Source organism: Esox lucius, chromosome 17 (genome assembly GCF_011004845.1).
Source record: "Esox lucius isolate fEsoLuc1 chromosome 17, fEsoLuc1.pri, whole genome shotgun sequence".
Taxonomy (NCBI): Eukaryota; Metazoa; Chordata; class Actinopteri; order Esociformes; family Esocidae; genus Esox; species Esox lucius.
Window position 1 is genome coordinate 10280031 of NC_047585.1, and position 22985 is coordinate 10303015.

At 41.4% G+C, this 22985-nt stretch overlaps 1 protein-coding gene across 3 annotated transcripts in view; it reads left to right on the top strand.

Moving 5' to 3' along the window:
- The window catches only part of LOC105006624 (metabotropic glutamate receptor 4), a 335106-nt gene that overhangs the window by 24091 nt on the left and 288030 nt on the right, over nucleotides 1-22985 (top strand). For all 3 annotated transcript variants that reach the window (XM_013138417.3, XM_013138418.3, XM_013138419.3), the window contains one exon: nucleotides 13525-14595. In XM_013138417.3, the coding sequence (XP_012993871.2) occupies nucleotides 14053-14595 (543 nt within the window). In that variant the 5' untranslated portion in view covers nucleotides 13525-14052. The remainder of the gene's footprint in view (nucleotides 1-13524; nucleotides 14596-22985) is intronic.

The window sequence follows — 22985 nt, forward strand, 5'->3', positions numbered from 1 at the left end:
AAGGAGGAGCATCATTTTTTTCCCTATTCCATGATCTCAACGCCTATTCCCAAGAGATATATACTTTTGGGATTGGATATTGCCTAAGGAAAAATTAAGTTGAAGAGTAAAGATGCACCCAAGTAAAGAAACCTCCCTACTGTCGGTATTAAAAACACAACAGGAGAACATAATGTCGCCATACTGTATGATTAGTGTTACAACACTGACTAACTAGCCTGCCAATGTTAAAAGGCCAGCTAAGAGGCTTTGTCTTCCTCCCAGACTGACAGTCATACTGATTGCTCACACCTAAGGGCCTATCATGCCTTGCCAGCCCCTGGATCGGTGGATGCTGCCCCCTAGGACTGGGGTGTTGTGCTCCTGTGCTTTATGTTCTGATGTTCTCATCTCTTATTATAACAGTAGATAGTGTGGATCATTAGCATACTGGAAGTGCAGCTTTTAATAACCGCAAATTGGGATCCAAATAAACAAGTAAACAATAGTCAACAAGCCAATCTTGTCAACCCACCCAAGCATGGGGTGTTGAATGCTCAATCATCGTTGTGAGTTATGACACCGTGTGCCATAACACACATGTACCTCTTACGTAAAGGTTATTTTGTGCCCTTTTCAAATGAATCCATTCTCTATTACAAACATTGCCTCTATTCCTGGGGAAAGGTTATTATTTTCATATGATTCCTTATCCCACATAATTCCCGCAGCTGTCTGTGACATTTTGGGGCTGCTGTGCATTTTCCTTGTTTTAGTTTTAATATTTAGCAAATAATATTGACTGTTCTAATCTTGGAGTTTGGTAATCCAATTAAATATAGCAATTTGTAATATTATAATTCCTGTTTACTTTGTGATGGTGGATTGTAAAGCTAATCAGAGGATTTAGAGATCCAGAAAAGTAAGGCCTGACAAAGTAAGAAGACTTGACAGACAAAGGTACTGTGAGCATCAAAGTCCCACCACAATCACAGATGGAGTATTAGTTATGATACATCTTGATCGTGGAGACATCAAAGGAAACTTCTGATGGCAACAATATGGTCTAATGCAGTTTGGATTGGAGAGATAATTTTAACAAAGAGTTATGATCTATTTGAGTTATAAAACATGATGTAAAATGCAGTTTCTCCATGCAGGGATGTATTGAAATTTCCATATTTCTTCATTTATAACATTCATCCTGTGCCCACACACTTCTAAATGAAGTGAAAGCATTCCTGCAAAGGGGGTTACCCAAGACCAGTTTGTGAGAAAAAAAAAAAAGAGCTACTGCCGAAGTAGCCTACTGCATCCAGATTTGATTTAATTACGCTTACATGTGCTGGTCATAAAATTAGAATATCATCAAAAATTTTATTTATTTCAGTAATTCCATTCAAAAAGTGAAACTTGTATATTATATTCATTGATTACACACAGACTGATATATTTCTGTGGAAACTTTACACTGGACTTCAGGCAACGTGGATTCTGTGCCTCCCCTCTCTTCCTCCAGACGCTGGGACCTTGATTTCCAAAGGAAATGCAAAATGTACTTTCATCAGAGAACATAACTCAGCAGCAGTCCAGTCCTTTTTGTCTTTAGCCCAGATGAGACGCTTCTGACGCTGTGTCTTGTTCAAGAGTGGCTTGACACAAGGAATTCGACAGCTGAAACCCATGTCTTGTATACGTCTGTGCGTGGTGGTTCTTGAAGTACTGACTCCAGCTGCAGTCCACTCTTTGTGAATCTCCCCCACATTTTTGAATGGGTTTTGTTTCACAATCCTCTCCAGGGTGCGGTTATCCCTATTGCTTTTACACTTATTTCTACCACATCTTTTCCTTCCCTTCGCCTCTCTATTAATGTGCTTGGACACAGAGCTCTGTGAACAGCCAGCCTCTTTAGCAATGACCTTTTGTGTCTTGCCCTCCTTGTGCAAGGTGTCAATGGTTGTCTTTTGGACAACTGTCAAGTCAGCAGTCTTCCCCATGATTGTGTAGCCTACAGAACTAGACTGAGAGACCATTTAAAGGCCTTTGCAGGTGTTTTGGGTTAATTAGCTGATTAGAGTGTGGCACCAGGTGTCTTCAATATTGAACCTATTCACAATATTAACATTTTCTGAGATACTGAATTTGGGGTTTTCATTAGTTGTCAGTTATAATCATCAAAATTAAAAGAAATGAACACTTGAAATATATCAGTCTGTGTGGAATGTTTGTATACATTATACAAGTTTCACTTTTTGAATGGAATTACTTAAATAAATCAACTTTTTTATGATATTTTAATTTTATGACCAGCACCTGTAGTTGTATTGTTGGATTTAAATGTATGCCATATTGGTTGGTCTTTGGCAGAGAAATATCACCAAACAAAATTTCATTTAGCTAATTATGTTTCGAGAATGCCATACAACTCAGTGAAATACAAAACATTCAGGTTTAATAAACACATACTGTATTTGCTGTGTTAAGTAAACATTCAGTATGTCAGTTTGTCATAAGTGAACACCCCCTGAGTAAAAACTTGGTGGAAGCATCTTTAGCTTTGAATACATCTCCACTAACTTTGCATATGTAGACTGTGCAATAATTTGCCCATTCTTCCTTGCAGAACTGTTCAATTCTGTTCATTCCAATTGCATGGTGACTACTTATGGACTGCATAAAATCATTCCACAGATTCTCCATGGGATTAATGTCGGGGCTCTGACTAGGCCACTTAAGGACATTCACCTTCTTGTCCACCATTGCATTTGCGGTGTGATTTTGGTCATTGTCATGTTGAAACGTGAACCATTTTCCCATTTTAAACTTTCTGACAGAGGGCTGCAGGGTCTCCTTGAGAACCTGTCGGTATTTTGCACTGTCCATTTTCCCTTCTATCCTGAGAAGTGCTCCAGTGTCTGCTGAAGAGAAACACCCCCATAACAGCTGCCACTGCCATGGGTGGAGAGATGGGTTTTCCCCAGAAATATCATTTTACATTTTCAATTTTGTTAGCATCTGACCACAGCACCTTTTGCCACTTGGCCTTGGAATCTACAATGCGCTTTTTGGCAAAGCTCAAATGAGACTTGATGTTGCCCTTTTTCATGCATACATTGACCAGTCTCTCTAAAAAAGGCCTGAAGCTCCTTCAGTGTTGCCATTGGCTTCTTGGTACCCTCTCTGATCAGTCTCCTCCTTGCCTGGTCATCCAGTTTGGAGGGACGGCCTGATCTATAAAAGGTCTGGGTGGTACCATACACATTCCACTTCTTAATAATGTGCTCCAAGGGACAGAAAAAGCCTTACAAATATTTTTATATCCATCCTCTGAATTGTTCCTTTCCACAATTTTATCTCGTAGATCTTTCAAAAATACTTTTCACCCATAGTGGATTCTTTGCACTACTAAGCAGTGGAGTCCTCTATGACCAACTGCTTTTATTCAGAAAAAATCAAAGTCACTACAAATGATAACAGATGGAAGCCAATTAGCTTGATTTGTGATTTGGAAGGTGGTGGGCTATACATCGCGGGGTGTTCACTTTTCCAAATAGGGTTTTTTACCTTTTTAAATTAAATACATTTTTAAAAAGTAAAATTTTATGTGCTTTCATTTCAGGCTGTAAGACAAGAAAAGGTTTTGAAAGGGGTGGTGACTTTCTATACCCACTGTATGTTTTACATACATAAATAGTTCTTGCTAATTAAAAGAAGTTTGAATATTCATATTGTCAAAATTGATTAAAGAAATGTTAAATTGAAAGATTTCTTTCTTCTCTTACCACACTCTAAATACTTGTTTAATCTAGTAAACATGGTGTGAAATTGAATTTCAGTTGTTTAGTTTCCAGGTGTGCAGTGATGTGCTAGGCCTTTGAGGGTTGACAGTCAGTTGGGGGTAGGCCGACCAGAGCTCTCCCTCCAGGCCCCGTCTGTCATTCCTCTTTCCACTACCCAAGAAAGTTAATCTATGGTGAAAGAACTCAACGAAAATACTTCTTTCTCACTAGGAGACAGTTGGGTGTAGTCAAAGGACTTTGTCACTTCCAATATGCTTACAATGAATCTTGGGCCCCTGGTGCAGCATTCCATCGTCTGACTAACCAACTCCTCTGGCAAACCAGCGCCTACACCGCTGTTATGTGGGTGTGTGCTGGTAGATTGTTCCTTCAGGCTCCATTACGGCTCTTACTGCTGAGACTTAACCATGTCAGAAACACACCGGACATCAGCCATTTCAGACAGAGAGAGAGAGAACAATTGAGAGGAGGGGAGAATATGAAGAGCAAATCAAACATCGATAAATCCCCATATCTGTTAGGTGAAATACGACAAAGTGTAATCACAACAGCAAGATTTGTGACCACTTGTCACCTGAAAAGGGCAATCAGTGGAGCACAAACAACATTGTAAAAATATTTATTTTCCTTTGCCATTTATACTTTGACTATTTGCACATTGTCTTTAATAAAATATGTCTAATACTCCCACTAGGCACTGAACCAAACTAACTGCTAAATATCCAGCATATTGCACCAGTGGACAGATTTCAGCAAGGCCTTTGACAGTCTAATAATCACTCTGCTGAAAACAACCTCTGTTGCTTGTCTAACCTTAAGATATGTCTGACTATCCGTAGAAATGTGACACACTTGAAAAGTATCAGAAATTACTAATAGGGAGCACCACACAAATAACTATTCTGATAGCATGTGAACTTGGCATTACACAGGTTTTTTCACAAACAAATAAAAATAGATCGACCCATATACAAAGTTCAAGAAATCAAATCTGTAAATAATCCAATATTTGACTTGGAAACTATTTGTGGAAAGACAAGGTCCTATTTTTCTACAAAACCAACCGAATCAACAACAGACACCAATAATTATTACTTCAATAGGAGACTGAAACATTTCCCATTTACTGTATGTCTATCCAAGATGGAAAAAATCTACAGAATTACCAGTGTAACATAAGGAAGTGTTGTGCATGCATGCCATTTGAACAGCACACAATGACAATGTTTCTGAAGGTAGCGAACACTAATGATGAGCAACCAAATCTTCTGCAAGCAAGGAGGCTTTCCAGCCTACCGGGTCAAAAAGAGATTCATTACTGATAGAAATATTGTACACTTGTTGCACCTGCTGGTAAAAATTATTTAGAGCAGCCAAATTATCATAGATGTGGAAAATATAAAATATCTAATGTACATAATTAATAATGAATCTGATGTCCTGTGAGCTATGGATCAGGTTTTCTTTAATAATCTCTCTGTATTTTGCTCTGTTCATCCTTTGCTCAGTCCCTGCTGCTGAGATGAATACTCTAAGCATGATGCTCCCACCACCATAAGTAACGCTTGACATTCATGCCTAATAGTTGGATTTAGGTCTAATCAGACCAGAAGAGTCATTCTCTCTTGTGACCAAAGTCCTTCAGGCAACATACTACTTTTTATTCAGGAGTGCTGCAGAGATGGTTGTCCTTCTGGAAGATTCTCACATCTCTCACATCTTTTGAGAAGTTAGAGTGGCCACTGGGTTCTTGGTTACCTTCCTGATCAAGAACACAATGCTCTGACTAGTGCTGTGAAGTGTAGAACCTTACTACTAACTTCTAAAAACTTGTTTTCCCTTTGTCATTATGGGGCATTGTGTGTACAGTAGATTGATCTAAAAAAAGTTAATGTAATTTAATTATACATTTTCTATTACAAAACAGAATGTGGAGAAAGTGCATTTCTTGAATAATTTGTTTTTTTTCGTTTACATATTTTTTTTACTCCAATAAAGGTTTGATTTCTCATGTTTTGAATGTAAAATCAAGCTGATATACAATAAAACATTTTCATAGCCTGTTTTGTTTATTTTTACGAAAGGGGCCTATAATTGCGGACTCATTGTAGATATATAATATTAGAAAATTATTAGAAATCAAAGTAAAATTGGCCTTTAGTGCTGTATTGTATAGAAATGTATGGTAAAACACATATTGTACTTAATGACTTTACTTTGTTAAAAAAGGAATAATTGCTGTCTTTGATGTTAAAATCTGAGTGATTTGTTTGTGGCTCAAACCACTAGTTCATGTTTTGTGATAACTTAAGGAAAAATATATAGGGGACCCTGAATGAACATGTATCTAATATGTTCTCTAGACTTTATATTATTGGGTTCTTTAAACTACACTTTTGGAATATACAACTTACTTGTTTATAGCTCAAATGGTTGGGCTACTAGTAATGATTTCATATATTAGAACATTTTACTCTGATGAAAGACTGCATTCTAGCAGGTCTATGCAATGCAATACAAGAATGCCTTACACCAGGAAATTTGGAAATGTCAGACAGGCCCATACACTGAGCTGTTTATGACAAAACAAGATGATGTCAAGTTTTCTTGCAGGTGAAAGGTTTAAACTCTGGACTTGGTTTTCTTCCACACAATTGCTATACCTTGTCAATACCCATGTTCTTTTATAAACAACTTGACTCTCTTATCAACCCATTTATTAGTAACTAAAAAAGCATAGCTAGCTAGAAAGCACCTGTTAGTTCAAAGTGGAGAGAATGAGCTCTTCCAAACCTCTGACTTCCTAATATATTTTCTCGGACTGTAAGTATCTTACCCTTCTCCTCTTCTAACCAAGATAATGCATTGGATCACTGGGGAGAGGTCCATAGGGAATCTGCACCTAAAAGGGATCTTTGCCTCCTTTGAGCAATTTTGGGGAAAATGTGAACTCTCTCTAGAAAGAATTTCTTCACATATCAACAGATCAGAACTCTTCCCTGCATTTAAAAGTGCTAGGCCTTTTATGTTTGATGGGTGTTTCAAACTGTGCCCAACTTTAGACAGTCTTGTATCTCGTCTATATGACACATTTCAATCTCTCAGTTCACCCAGCACAAAGCATTTCAATGTAAAATGGGAGGAGTCAGTGGGCACTGAAATACCTATATCAGACTGGGAGGATAGCATGGAGGACATTCATGCATCTTCAGTCAATGCCAGACATTATCTCATTCAAACTCAAAAGTTTGCTTAGACTATGCAATTGAAAGACGAAGTCACAGAGCACATTGCCTGATACATATTCCTTGATACAAATGTCCGGATTCTGAGGGCACACTGAATCAAAGTTCTTCTTCAGAATCCTCTCTGATATCCTGTAGCAGTTATTGATTATTCTAGGAGGCTCAGGGCAGATTGACCAAGGTCCAACAACAAATATTTTTTATAATCTAATTTATACAAGTAAATGTTTTTGTAAGAAAAACAACTTAATAAGAGGTCAGTGAATTGACAAACACTTGTATTTTCTCTATAGAACTGGTTGTCTTACAAAGTCAACTTCCAGGAAGTAATGTTTTTTTATAGATTGATTTAGGAATATCTTTACAGTGTAGTGCCAGTGTAGAAAAGTTGGTATCTCGTGAACACCTTTACACAATCACACATTAAAAAGTGGTATAAAAATATTTAAAGTTCTGAATATAATTTTGTCAGTGTGTTAATGTCTACCCGAGAAGCGATTGCGCCTTCTTTAGAAAGTTAACTAGTCGCAAGTTTGAGGTAAAATGCACTTGGGTTGTCGATGTCAAAACACTATAAGCTGTGATTCAAATATTAAATAGTGTTATGTCATTTTTACTTTTACACTGAATGTTTGCTGCTTCAATCCAGATGAATAGGCAGAAGGCTATTGTATAAATTTAATAGGGTGTGAAAATTTGCGGTTCATCATGTATGTCTTCTTTAGTCTGTTGGCTATTTAGTTTTGTTTCTTGGCACAGGTCACTTCCACATTTTGCATTTATTGCGGAGTGTAGACTTTTTACATATTTGTGCCCATATGTACATTTTATGTACTGGTTTTATTGTTGAATAAATATTTTCTAAAATTGTATGATGTTTTATGTTGAGTTATTATTACACAATACTTTTTCTGACCTTTTTGAATCTTGCCCCTGACAAATAGCCCATATTACAAAAAAAGACTAAAACTAACACTAAAACTAATAGAAACTAAGCTAAAACTAAGCATTTTCAAAAATAAAAACTAAACTAGCAAACCCACTTTAAAATCTAATTAAAACTAAACTGAATTTGAAACCAAAAAGTCAAAATGAAATAAAAATAAAAACTAATAAAAAATGCTAAACTATAATAACCTTGGTACACACTGACAGTTCCTGCCTCCATTTTGGAGGCCTCTTTCGCAGTTATTTCCTAAAATCAAATTATGACAACAATTTTAATTAATAGAATTCCTCCCATAAGGCAAAGTTTGAATGGAAGCTGTCCCAGGCTCTAATATGTTGTGCAGTCAATTAAATCAATTAAATGTACCATTTGATTGGAGATGGGCTCCAATCAAGTTGTAAAAACATCTCAATGAAGTTGTAGAAACAAGGATGATGATTAAATAGAAAAAGTATGCACCTGAGCTCAGTTTCGAGTGTCATAGCAAAGGGTCTGAACTCTTTGCACAGGTGATATTTATTTTCTTTTTTAAATTAAATGTGTATACATATTTAAAAACCTGTTTTTGCTTGGTCATTATGGAGTTTGGTGTGTAAGTTGGTGAGAAAAAAATAGAATAAGGCTGAAACAAAGTAAAGAGGTCTGAATATTTTCCAAATTCGCTGTCAGAGTTGGTGAATAAATGTTTACAATCAATGTTAGAGTTTTACAAGATACGGATTACATAAAAACAATAACTGTAATCCGTTAGTTACCAGTTAAAATATTGTAATCGGATTACAGGAACTTTTGAAAAAAACTGTTGCACGCCTCAGTTGTGTGTGTGATTATCATGCGCGCAAAGTAGGGAATGCATAACCCTTTTTTAGATAGGACTTTTAGGCAAATATTAGGCAAATATTTGTCAGATACAGTGGGGAGAACAAGTATTTGATACACTGCCGATTTTGCAGGTTTTCCTACTTACAAAGCATGTAGAGGTCTGTAATTGTTATCATAGGTACACTTCAACTGTGAGAGACGGAATCTAAAACAAAAATCCAGAAAATCACATTGTATGATTTTTAAATAATTATTTTGCATTTTATTGCATGACATAAGTATTTGATCACCTACCAACCAGTAAGATCAAACAGACTCCAACCTCTCCACAATGGCCAAGACCAGAGAGCTGTGTAAGGACATCAGGGATAAAATTGTAGACCTGCACAAGGCTGGGATGGGCTACAGGACAATAGGCAAGCAACTTGGTGAGAAGGCAACAACTGTTGGAGCAATTATTAGAAAATGGAAGAAGTTCAAGATGACGGTCAATCTCCCTCGGTCTGGGGCTCCATGCAAGATCTCACCTCGTGGGGCATCAATGATCATGAGGAAGGTGAAGGATCAGCCCAGAACTAAATGGCAGGACCTGGTCAATGACCTGAAGAGAGCTGGGACCACAGTCTCAAAGAAAACCATTAGTAACACATTACGCCGTCATGGATTAAAATCCTGCAGCGCACGCAGGGTCCCGCTGCTCAAGCCAGCGCATGTCCAGACCCGTCTGCGCATGTCCAGGCGTCTCCGAATGGGAGAAGATCATGTGGTCTGATGAGACAAAAATAGAGCTTTTTGGTCTAAACTCCACTCGCCGTGTTTGGAGGAAGAAGAAGGATGAGTACAACTCCAAGAACACCATTTCAACCGTGAAGGTGGAAATATCATTCTTTGGGGATGCTTTTCTACAAAGGGGACAGGAAGACTGCACCGTATTGAGGGGAAGATGGATGGGGTCATGTATTGCGAGATCTTGGCCAAAATCCTCCTTCCCCTCAGTAAGAGCACTGAAGATGGGTCGTGGCTGGGTCTTCCAGCATGACAACGACCCGAAACACACAGCCAGGGCAACTAAGGAGTGGCTCCGTAAGAAGCATCTCAAGGTCCTGGAGTGGCCTAGCCAGTCTCCAGACCTGAACCCAATAGAAAATCTTTGGAGGGAGCTGAAAGTCCGTATTGCCTAGCTACAGCCCCGAAACCTGAAGGATCTGGAGAAGGTCTGTATGGAGGAGTGGGCTAAAATCCCTGCTGCAGTGTGTGCAAACCTGGTCAAGAACTACAGGATACATGTAATCTCTGTAACTACAAACAAAGGTTTCTGTAACAAATATTAAGTTCTGCTTTTCTGATGTATTAAATACTTATGTCATGCAATAAAATACAGACTTCTACATGCTTTGTAAGTGGGGAAACCTGCAAAATCGGCAGTGTATCAAATACTTGTTCTCCCCACTGTATCTTACGATGTCAGATTTACGTAAAAAAGTCTACGCATTCCAATGAGACCAGGTTGTAATTTCTATATACAAAAATGTCAATAACCTTATTGAGAAAGTCAAATATTTTTCAACAATGTTTTGAAGCAATAAAAAAACAAATCAGTCTTTTTTATTATTTCAATTCACAAGACAAATGAACACGTCTGTCGGCCGTCAAAAATGTAACCTCAGTGTTTCGTGTAGCTTAGACACTGCCATTGGACGTGATGCAAGGCAAGTAGTGTAGCAGCAATCATTTATTTCAAAGGGGGCATTCCATAACGGTTCAAATCTTGGGACGAGATTGGCTCCATCACTGGAATGCTAGGTAAACTGAATAGATGAATGCAGCCAAAACAACTGTAATGTAGCCAGGCTATTAGTTTTGCTACTAGCCAACAATGTTCACAATGTAAACAAAATCAACTTGTGTATTAGAAAACGGTTTTATAATCCACTATGAGCAGCTTAATAATTGAGAAAAATTTAGATATTTTACATACCCACACATCTCCCCTTACGAAAGAACGTGCATAATGTAGTAGGTAAAACGTCATGTTGAAGCGACACGTATAGTGTAGTTTACACATAAGGATATGTTGGCCTGTTCTGTTCTTTCTATTTAATTAATGTTTTTTATTGCTTCAAAAAATTGTGTACAAACGTAGCTAGGTAGCTAGTAGTAAATTTGCTGCTAGCTAACATTGTTCACAATGTAGACAAAAGCAACTTGTGTAGTACAGGACGGTTTTACAATCCACATGCAGCAATGTAATAATTGTGACAACATTAAACAAATATATTTTACTTACCCATTATTAAAAAAAAAGAAACCTAGAGAGGACCCAGGCTCAGAGGGGTGAGATATTAAGAGTCCAATTGGAATAATTAATAAATGCTAAATATGGGCTAAATCCATATTCTATTTAAATTTAGACTAGGTCAGAAGTATGACCAGATGGACAAGGGCAGGGACAGCAATGGGCCCCCCAAACCAGGTACTCCGCAGGTGTGGACCAGGACCTCATGTCCTCCTAAAGTTAAAAACGGGAGGAGACTGGGAAAATTCAGAAAATGCAGTCCTCATATCAACAACGATTTATAGTGAAGAAGGAGAACTTAGTGGGGAAGGAGAACTGACCCAATCCCCCAGCACAATAGTATAGCAGCGTAAGACCTTGGGATAATAAACTCTAAAGTTGGTTGATTCCTCAAAAGGTGTTCAATTGGTTATATTCCTATTTGTCTTCAGATTACATTACTGAGTTTGAGCAATCCAAAAGTTACATTACTGATTCCAAATGTGGATAGGTAACTAACCCGCTCCAAATCCTGGCACCACATCACTCCAGTCCTAAGACAACTTCACTGGCTTCCTATCTCCCACCGGATCACCTACAAAATCCTGGTCCTCACCTACAAAGCCCTCCACAATCTGGCCCCCTCATACCTCACTGACCTCCTCTCCCCATACCAACCCTCACGGTCCCTCAGATCCTCCTCAGCTGGTCTCCTCTCCATCCGTAAATCCCACCTCCGCAGTTTTGGGGACAGAGCCTTCTCCAGGGCGGCTCCCAGGCTCTGGAACTCCCTCCCCCAAGAGATCCGCACCTCTGAGTCCCTCACCATCTTCCAGTCCCACCTCAAGACGCATCTCTTCACCTCTGCCTACCCGTAGCCCCCCTCCCTTCTCACCTGTGTCTAATCTTGTTCTGTTTTGTTTGTTTTGTTTTGTTTTGTTCTGTTTTTATCTATCTGCATTGTAAAGTGACTTTGAGTCCAAGAAAAGCGCTATAATTTTTTTTTTTATTATTATTATTATTATTATAACTGTAACAGATTACATTTAAAAAGCTACCCAACCCTGTTCACTGTATATCTATATATGTCCTGAAACTTAAAATGAAATTGGTTAATGATATTTAGGATGATTATCTTTAGACATTTGTGTTTTAGCTTGGTAAAAATATGCTTCTTAAATATTTCTGGATTAATGCTGCATTCTGCAATTCATTATTACCATTTCACAGTGTCTTTAGAAAGACCATCCCTATAGTTTGTTGCTGTCCAAGGTGCAGACTCAGATATGGTCGCTTTGTGGGTGTAGGGAAGAAAGGAGAAAACAAGCTGGTGAAAGAATAGAAAGGGAGGAGAAAATCTGATGACTCATCCAAAAGTCTGTTATGTGCCTACTCTCTGATCTGTCATCCGACTTAAGGCATAAGAGGTGTCAATAGGATGTTGAATTTCAAAAAGACAATCTTAACATCAAATGTGGCCTTACAGTCATATTTTGAAAAGGAAATGTCAGGAAATATTATGTTACTGCAAGGGGCTAAAAAGACCTAGAACATTTCATCAAGACATCAGAGGACACAGTATACATGGAATGTTGTAACCTAAAAATGTTAGGCACATTAGCAACCAGGCCTACTGAGAAAAAAATATATAACATCACATTTGGTTAAAAAAAATAAGTTACTGACATTTTATATACATAATTTATTTGGCGGACAAATATCCTGCCTCCACTGTGTTATGTAGAAAATGGTGGGATCATATTTGCAGTAAATGCAAAAAGTTACAGTTTCTATGTTTTAGCTTCATATCATTCATTGTTCTTTGTTGATACTCCAATTTATATGAAACTGACAACAACTTAGAAATAAATCCATCAACAGATTTGTGTTAAAACATTTATGGAAACCTTTCTGTCAGAGCACCAACAAAGAAGGCATCTAATGTCAAATGTTATGGTAGAGGTCCAGGTAAATATGATATAAAAAACAACATACTAGAAAAGCAGGTAATCTCTACAGATCTGGTTGCAACACATTTGACTGGATAATTTAAAAAAAAATAAAGCATTTTTTCTCAGTTCCAATCTATAAGCAGTTACTGCTCTTTTGCTTGATAAAGCTATTCGTCGTTTTGCATAAAGGTGTGTGGGTGCTAACTTTCATGCCTTTCGACCTTGGGAGTCCATGGCAACCCTTTAAATTCAAAATGGAGAGGTGGGTAGGGAGTGAGGGAGGGCGGAGAAAAGTAGCGTGAGAGTAATAAAAAAGCATGTGAGAGGATCGTCTCATCATTCCATGCAGGATTGCAACAAAAGTAGTTTAGACGGAAAAAAGAGAACAGTGAAAACCTCAAACAAACACAAATCCCTTCTCACATCTCTAGCCATTCTCTCTTTCTCTCTCTCTCTTTCTAGTGTCTCATCGCTTCTCCTCTACTTTATCTTTATCTTGCAGGAATACACCCAGCAGCCTGGAGACCTGACATGAGCGGCCTTAAGGATCTGACACGAACCAACTAAATCCTCCCACCCCAACCCCAAGGGAAGGTGAGAGATTAAAAACTTCTGTTCGAGTCAAGGAAGAAGAAGAAGACGAAAGAGGGGAGAAAGACAGAGAGAAAACAGCGAAGGAAAAAAGCTTATCATTCACCTTTCTTCTTCTCTATTCCCCCTGTGAGGGATCCCCACTAGTCAGTAACAGTGGGCAGAGGAGGAAAAAAGCCGCTGCCCACCACACTGACCACACTATGAAGAGAGAAACAGCACGAAGACAGTGATAACAAGGGAAGAGGATGGATCCTTTGCGGAGCCATATAAATTCATTCTCTATTTCATAACTGAGTACACTGGAGACTAAGGCAACATGAACATTTCCGTACTCATTGCTTCAAGATGTATTATTAAGGCTAGCCCTCCGGTCATAGAGTAGTGTTCTTTGTGTTCCTGATTCCAACGGGTTCTCCAGTCCATCAGGGTTGTAGTCATGTTTTTGCCCAACGGGTGTGCTATGAACCGGACTGGCAGGATCTGTCACCGGGTTGGCCTTATCATGTTCTTACTCCTCTTCTACTGCTCCTCATTGGCCGCCCATTCAACCAGACCCAAAGGTCCAGGCGGCACTCACCTGAATTCAATCCGCATTGATGGGGATATCTCCCTGGGAGGCCTGTTTCCAGTGCATGCCAGGGGCAATGAAGGCAAGGCCTGTGGGGAGCTGAAAAAGGAGAAGGGGATCCATCGCCTGGAAGCCATGCTGTTCGCCATTGACCGTATCAACAACAATGATACCCTGCTCCCCAATATCACCCTGGGGGCACGCATCCTGGACACGTGTTCTCGGGACACCCACGCCCTGGAGCAGTCGCTCACCTTCGTCCAGGCCCTCATTGAGAAGGACGGGACAGACGTCAAGTGTCTGGGCGGAGGGGCGCCCATCATCACCAAGCCTGAGAGGGTGGTGGGAGTTATCGGAGCCTCATCCAGCTCTGTGTCCATCATGGTGGCAAATATACTGCGCCTCTTCAAGGTAAGGGCTGCTCCGTGGTGGTGCTTCACCACTTGTGGGTGTTTGTGGTCAAGTCTTTGAAGTGTGAGAGTGACTATCTAATGTATGCACGCAGTGTTGGTTGTTTCCTGTTGCTATCCTCAATATACATATTTGGATGTCTGTTCTAACACAATTTTGATTCTATTATATTTTGATGGAAAGAACAGATTGTAAAAAAAATTATGAGAGAAGCATAAAAGTGACTAAAACAGAATTGGATAAATAATACTGGTTCAATCTCTGCTTCTACACCATTGGAGTACCCATAATCTTACAATAATCCCTTTGGCCTTCCCAATATACCCTGGGGACTTGGTTGCTAAGCAGTCCCAATCAGTGTCTCTCACCCATAGAGTTGGACAGAGGGCACACTGTTAGGTTATGAGCTCTCAAGTACTTCTCTATGGACGGATTGACTAACAGCATCACGAAAATGATGGCTGTGTGGAATATTGATTCTGAATGATCAGAAAGATAGCAAGAATGTGTTACTCTATTTCAGGAATCATACTCAAGTCGGACTCGATTCTTGATTTTCAGGACTCGTGACTCGACTTGGACTTGACAAAAGTTGAATCGGTCTCGCCTTTACTTGCCAATATCATGAGTTTTACAGTGCAACAGCAATCTTTCTACATTTGCCTCTAGTCACTCTTTTTGATTTTGTCATTTTGCTAAGCCATCCCACTGTACATACTGCATTCAGTTGCCAGGTTGCTCTAACAAGTCTTTCTCTTTCATTCAGCAAAAACGACTTGTCTAAACAAAGTCCCATGAAAATATGAAAATGATTGACCTTCCTGCAAACAACTGCTGTACAAACAACTGACTCGATTAGAATGGAAGTGGAAATATTTAAACGTAAATAGCCTAGATTTGATTTATATTTAAAACACAGCGCATATTCTAACTTAAAGATTTCATCGAAAATTAGAGCCCACCCACATTATAGGTAAGGCTGTCATTATTGACATTTTAGTTGACGATTGTCACACAAATAATTGCAATTTACAATTTAATTGTCTATATTGCAAATGTAAGCCTAATAATATTGTAAAAATATATTTGGTGGATCCGGAGATGGTCCTTCAAATTTCTGGTGTTTGCGCTTTTGAGTGCCACCTTTCTGGAGCAAATCCGTCAATTTGCCTCCTCCAAATTATGGTTTCACCTCTTTCAATTTAGCTTAAAACCAAAATGCGCCCAGAGCAGTTAAAGTCGGCTTTGGAACTACCACTAAATCAATGTTATTAACGATTGCTGTTCACAAAACGCAACCGCAAAGCAATGACAATAACATATTGCTGTGCATCGTAATGTTTCACCTCTTGCTCTGCTGCAAATATTAGGCTATAGCATAGTTATTTGAAACAGCCTTATAAAATGTTTCTATCCACATATTTTAATGCACATTATCTAATTAGGAAATATTGTTGGAAATGACAAAACTTCCATCCATCCATCATCTTCCGCTTATCCGGGGCCGGGTCGCGGGGGCAGCAGTCTAAGCAGGGATGCCCAGACTTCCCTCTCCCCAGACACTTCCTCTAGCTCTTCCGGGGGGACACCGAGGCGTTCCCAGGCCAGCCGGGAGACATAGTCCCTCCAGCGTGTCCTAGGTCTTCCCCGGGGTCTCCTCCCGGTGGGACGGGACCGGAACACCTTCCCAGGAAGGCGTTCCGGAGGCATCCGAAACAGATGCCCAAGCCACCTCAGCTGACCCCTCTCGATGTGGAGGAGCAGCGGCTCTACTCTGAGCTCCTCCCGGGTGACCGAGCTTCTCACCCTATCTCTAAGGGATCGCCCAGCCACCCTGCAGAGAAAGCTCATTTCGGCCGCCTGTATCCGGGATCTTGTCCTTTCGGTCATGACCCAAAGCTCATGACCATAGGTGAGAGTAGGAACGTAGATTGACTGGTAAATCGAGAGCTTCGCCTTGCGGCTCAGCTCTTTGTTCCCCACGACAGACCAATACATCGGCTGCATTACTGCTGAAGCTGCACGGATCCATCAGTCAATCTCCCGTTCCATCCTTCCCTCACTCGTGAACAAGACCCCTAGATATTTAAACTCCTCCACTTGAGGCAGGCACTCTCCACCAACCTGAAGTGGGCAAGCCACCCTTTTCCGACTGAGGACCATGGCCTCGGATTTGGAGGTACTGATTTTCATCCCCACCGCTTCACACTCGGCTGCAAACCGTCCCAGTGCATGCTGAAGGTCCTGGTTAGAAGGGGCCAACACGACAAGATCATCTGCAAAGAGCAGAGACGGAATTGTGCCCCTGGCTGCGCCTAGAAATTCTGTCCATAAAAATTACGAACAGAACCGGTGACAAAGGGCAGCCCTGCAAAGGGCAGCCCTGCGGACCAAGCTCCTGCTTCGGTTGTACAGGGACCTGACAGCCCTTAGCAAAGGACCCAGGACCCCATATTCCCGAAGCACCCTCCACAAGATGCCGCGAGGGACACAGTCAAATGCCTTCTCCAAATCCACAAAACACATGTGGATTGGTTGGGCAAACTCCCATGAACCCTCCAACACCCCGTAGAGGGTATAGAGCTGGTCCAGTGTTCCACGGCCCGGACGAAAACCACACTGTTCCTCCTGAATCCGAGGTTCTACTATTGGCCGTATTCTCATCTCCAGAACCCTGGCATAGACTTTCCTGGGGAGGCTGAGAAGTGTGATCCCCCTGTAGTTGGAACACACCCTCCGGTCCCCCTTCTTAAAAAGAGGGACCTCCACCCCGGTCTGCCATCCCAGAGGCACTGTCCCCGACCGCCATGTGATGTTGCAGAGGCGTGTCAACCAAGACAGCCCCACAACATCCAGAGACTTGAGGTACTCAGGGAGGATCTCATCCACCCCCGGTGCCTTGCCACCGAGGAGTTTCTTGACCACCTCTGTGACTTCTGCCCGGGTGATGGACGAGTCCACCTCTGAGCCCTCATCCTCTGCTTCCTCAATGGAAGACGTGACAGCGGGATTGAGGAGATCCTCGAAGTACTCCTTCCACCGCCCGACGACATCCTCAGTTGAGGTCAACAGCTGCCCACCTCTACTGTAAACAGCTTTGGTAGGGCACTGTTTCCCTCTCCTGAGGCGCCGGATGGTTTGCCAGAATCTCTTCGAGGCCAGCCGATAGTCCTTCTCCATGGACTCACCGAACTCCTCCCAGGCCCGAGTTTTTGCCTCCACAACCACCCAGGCTGCAGCCCGCTTGGCCTGTCGGTACCCGTCAGCTGCCTCAGGAGTCCCACAAGCCAACCAGGCCTGATAGGACTCCTTCTTCAGCTTGACGGCATCCCTTACTTCCGGTGTCCACCACCAGGTTCGGGGATTGCCGCCTCGACAGGCACCGGAGACCTTACGGCCACAGCTCCGAGCGGCCGCTTCGACAATGGCGGTGGAGAACATGGTCCACTCAGACTCAATATCTCCAGCCTCCCTCGGGATCCAGTCGAAGCTCTGCTGGAGGTGGGAGTTAAAGATCTCTCTGACAGGGGGGCCGTTCCTCCCAATCACGCCCCTCTAGGTGTAACTGTCGTTGCCCACGTGGGCGTTGAAGTCCCCCAGTAGAACGATAGGGTCCCCAGTCGAAGCACTTTCCAAGCATCCCTCCCCGAGACTCCAAGAAGGTCGGGTACTCTGCACTGCCGTTCGGCCCGTAGGCACAAACAACAATGAGAGACCTATGCCCGACCCATAGGCGCAGGGAAACGACCCTCTCGTTCACCGGGGTAAACTCCAACACATGGCGGCAGAGCTGGGGAGCTATAAGCAAACCCACACCAGCCCGCCGCCTCTCACCATGGGCAACTCCAGAGTGGTGAAGAGTCCATCCTCTCTCAAGGAGTGTGGTTCCAGAGCCCAAGCCGTGCGTAGAGGTGATCCCGACTACCTCTAATTGGAACCTCTCAACCTCACGCACAATCTCAGGCTCTCTCAGGCTTCCCCGCCAGCGAGGTGACATTCCACGTCCCTAGAGCCAGTTTCCGTGTCCAGAGATCGGGTTGTCTAGGCCCCTGCCTTCGACTGCCGCCCCATCCTCTTCGCACCGGCCTCCTGTGGGTGGTGAGCCCGGCCGGCCCCATGGGGAAAGGCCCGGCCACCAGGCGCTCGCATACGAGCCCCAACCCCGGGCCTGGCTCCAGGGTGGGGCCCCGGCTGCGCCATACCGGGCGACGTCACGGAACTCAAAATCTTAAGCATCATTAAGGGGGTTTTGAACCGCTCTTAGTCTGACCCGTCGCCTAAGACCTTTTTGCCTTGGGAGACCCTACCAGGGGCATATAGCCCCAGACAACATAGCTTCTAGGGTCACTCGGGTACTCAAACCCCTCCACCACGTTAAGGTGGCAGTTCATGGAGGGGCTTGACCAAACTTGACCTACAATATTAGTATTGTATAGTAGTAACATTTTGCACACGCTTTTGTGTTTTTTACTTTTATTGATCAGAGTTGATGCAACAGATTAGCGACTGAAACGTCTTCGTCTATTATAGTAATGTTGCAAAATTACATAACTGTGCAAAGCAAAATAATTCTAAACTAGGTTTAAACATACTCAAATTAAGAAGAAAACAAGTTTCTATAAATGATCTGCGTCCTTCAACTCCCATGCATTAGACATCTTAACTGATGCAAACGGACATCATTTGTATGGAATTTTTGTTGAGACGGTTCTAACAATGGCCTAAAAAATACTTATTCAGATTGGATACAAATATTGAGCAAAAAGATAGTTAAAAGTCCAATGTCTATAAAATAATTGAGATCTGGCTTTAATAATCGTGATCAGGATATTATGTAATAATTGTGACAGCCCTAATTATAGGGTTGTTTTTACTTTTTCAATGATCTATAAAAATGTCAATATTGTAACAACTACGGCACCAGCTGATACACATAACCTAATGCACAATGCTACATTAACAGCATGCCCTTCTTATAGGTAACAGTGAGAGCACTAGTTTCTATTATTATTTATTGTTGCGTTTATTTAAAAAATCAAGCCCTGCAATATCAGAGTTTAAGGCCCTGCCTGGTCATGATCGGGTTCGGGCTGAGATTGAACTCCCTACCTTTGGGTCACAATGTCTTAAGCTGGCCTTCATGCTACTAGCCTTTCCTCCAGATCACTCAACCTCTTTTAGCATGAGTAGGATTAAGGATGCAATGGTACAGTGGGCCCACGGTTCGGTATGTATCACAGTTTGTGGGTCACAGTAACTGTGTGGTTTCAGTATGAATAACGTAATCATGTTAGAAGTGTTGCCACTCAAGTAGCCGACAGTGGCAAAGCAATGCTTGCAGACTGTACCTTGTTTATGGTCTTCTTACCCTTGTCATCGTATTGAACCAGTGTTCATTTCATAAACAAAACAGTGACGAAAATATTTGTTAAAGACCTATTTTTCAATTGCAGTTGATGAGACGAAAATTTTGACAATTTCAAAGTCAATTGTCAAATTCGCTGACTTTTCTTAAAAGCTGAATTTCCATCGCCGATAATGAATGAAAAAACAAGCAGCCTTTGTGCAGAGCACTGGGCAGACAAAAACCAGCCCACATTATTTTAAACCCATTAATTTGCTAGCTTTATTTACTAGTTTACAGACGTTTTCAGTACAAAATGAAGTTTTCAGCCATAACATTATGATCACTGACAGGTGAAGTGAATAACACTGATTATCTCGTTATGGCACCTGTCAGTTTGTGGGATATATAGGGATATATAGGTAGCAAATGAACATTCTGTCCTCAAAGTTGATGTGATAGAAGCAGGAAACATGGGACGTGTAAGGATCTGAGCAACTTTGACAAGGGCCAAATTGTGATGGCTAGACGACTGGGTCAGAGCATCGCCAAAACTGCAGCCCTTGTGGGGTATTGCTGGTCTGCAGTGGTCAGTACCTATCAAAAGTGGTCCAAGGGAGAAATAGTGGTAAACCAGCGACAGGGTCATGGGTGGCCAAGGCTCATTGATGAACGTGGGGAGCGAAGGCTGACCCGTGTGTTCCAATCCAGCAGACAAGCTACTGTAGCTCAAATAGCTGAAAAGGTTAATGCTGGTAATGATAGAAAGGTGTCAGAACACACAGTGGATCACAGTTTGTTGTGTATGTGCCTACAATGGACACGTGGGCATCAGAACTGGACCATTGAACAATGGAAGAAGGTGGCCTGGTCTGATCAATCATGTTTTCTTTTACATCACGTGGATGACCGTGTGCGTCACTTACCTGGAGAACACATGGCACCAGGATGCACTATGGGAAGAAGGCAAGCCAGCGGAGGCAGTGTGATGCTTTGGGCAATGTTCTGCTGGGAAACCTTGGGTCCTGCCATTCATGTGGATTTTACTTTGACACGTATCACCTACCTAAGCATTGTTGCAGCCCATGGGCCCCATTTCATGGCAACAGTATTCCCTGATGGCATTGGCCTCTTTCAGAAGCAAAAATGGTTCAGGAATGGTTTTAGGAACACAACAATGAGTTCAATTTTTGACGTGGCCTCCAAATTCCCCAGATCTCAATCCAATCGAGCATCTGTGGGATGTGCTGGACAAACAGGTCTGACCCATGGAGGCCCCCACCTCTCAACTTACAGGAATTACAGGATCTGCTGCTAATATATTGGTGCCAGATACCACAGCACACCATCAGAGGTCTAGTGGAGTCCATGCCTCGATGGGTCAGGGCTGTTTTGGCGGCAAAAGGGGAACCTACAGAATATTAGGCAGGTGGTCATAATGTTATGGGTAATCGTGTAATGCCACAGTTATGATCATCATAAGATGATGCTCCTGTCGCCTTCATGCGGGTAGCATGCTTCTTACTGTTTGGGTGGCTGTGAAGTGCTCCCTCTCCAATATTTGATAGATTAATAGTAATGTTACAAACTTTACATTTAACTTTGCTATCATCTACTTTTAACAAGTCATCATTATGTAGCCAAAGCTCATGAAATGTACATTTTCCTGACATGTTTGCCTTCGTTAGTGGGTACAGGAGACTGCACACTGTATCTTGACTGAAGTGATTGCCAGTTGACGAATGGGAAAATGTAAGTAGCCTAACCATAACAATATGCAATACAGGAAATGCGTGAAATAATGATAAAGAAAATACTGCATGAAAAATACATTTTGACAAATGGCAAGTAAAATTTAAACATACTACAAAATTCCCTGATATTCCACGACTTGGATAAAAAAAAAGTGTGGAATATACTTTTTTAAATCCCATGATATCCCAGACATTCCATGATCAGTGGGAACCCTGCTAAATACACCCAGAAAAAACAACAACTAAATGAAAAATATTTTTCTATTACTGGTAGGAAAAAGGGCAGACATTTGGAGGCACTTTAAATATCACGTACTGTAGACTCGAACAAGACATAATGCAACTTTTCCACTGGCTAACACATCGTTTGCAACCAAAAGTTGACAGAAAAATTCTACAAATGGTGTGGTGACTGGAGTGGCTACAGCCTAACTTGTCAACTACATTACCTAAAAAAATTATTATCTTTTATGCCCTTGTTCTTTTCCCCCCAACAATAACGTGCGCTGTAATTTCGTACTGACTAAATACATTTTGGAAATGTAATGCGTGTCCATACTATGCACAAAGTTGCACTTAAAATTTTTATAAATAATAGAAGGCTATATCGACGGTGTGAACGAAACATTTTGATATGTTCCATCAGCCTTACTTAATATTGTGTATAGCTCCTATAAACTATTTTGACACGTAGACAATCAGTATGGAATTAACAAGTATATACACAATGTCTACTTAAAAAAGTATATAGCCCCACTACAAGATTAATAATAATAATAATATCTTGCTACAATATGTAGTGAGCAGGGGCGTGTCCAGAACATTTTTGGCTATGGTGGCCAAGGTGTGGCACAGACCCTGTTTAGGGGGGCCATAAGATTTTAAACCGTAATATATTTTTTTCATTAGAATTGTCATGATTCAATAACATTAAAGGATTCAGCTTACAATTAGATCCTTTCCCCGTTCAAATGAGGTAATCAAAAAATTGATTGTTAGGGTTTGCATTCAAGGTCACAACTGTAGATCACTGTGCCGTATACTGTACCATATCAGTTCACTTGGAAGAGTTATCACTACCAACTCAGCTATTTCACGATTTGTCAAGATGCAACATTCTACTTTCCATCCATCATAATTGTATTAAAGGAATGTTGCATTAAGTGAGTGGTACTCAAATCTTTCCTGGGAATACCCATCCGTCTCAAAATGTTGTTGTTACCCTGAAGTAGCTCACCTGAATCAAGCAACCAATTGGCTGACATGTTGATAGAGGTGCCTTAGCTCTGGAA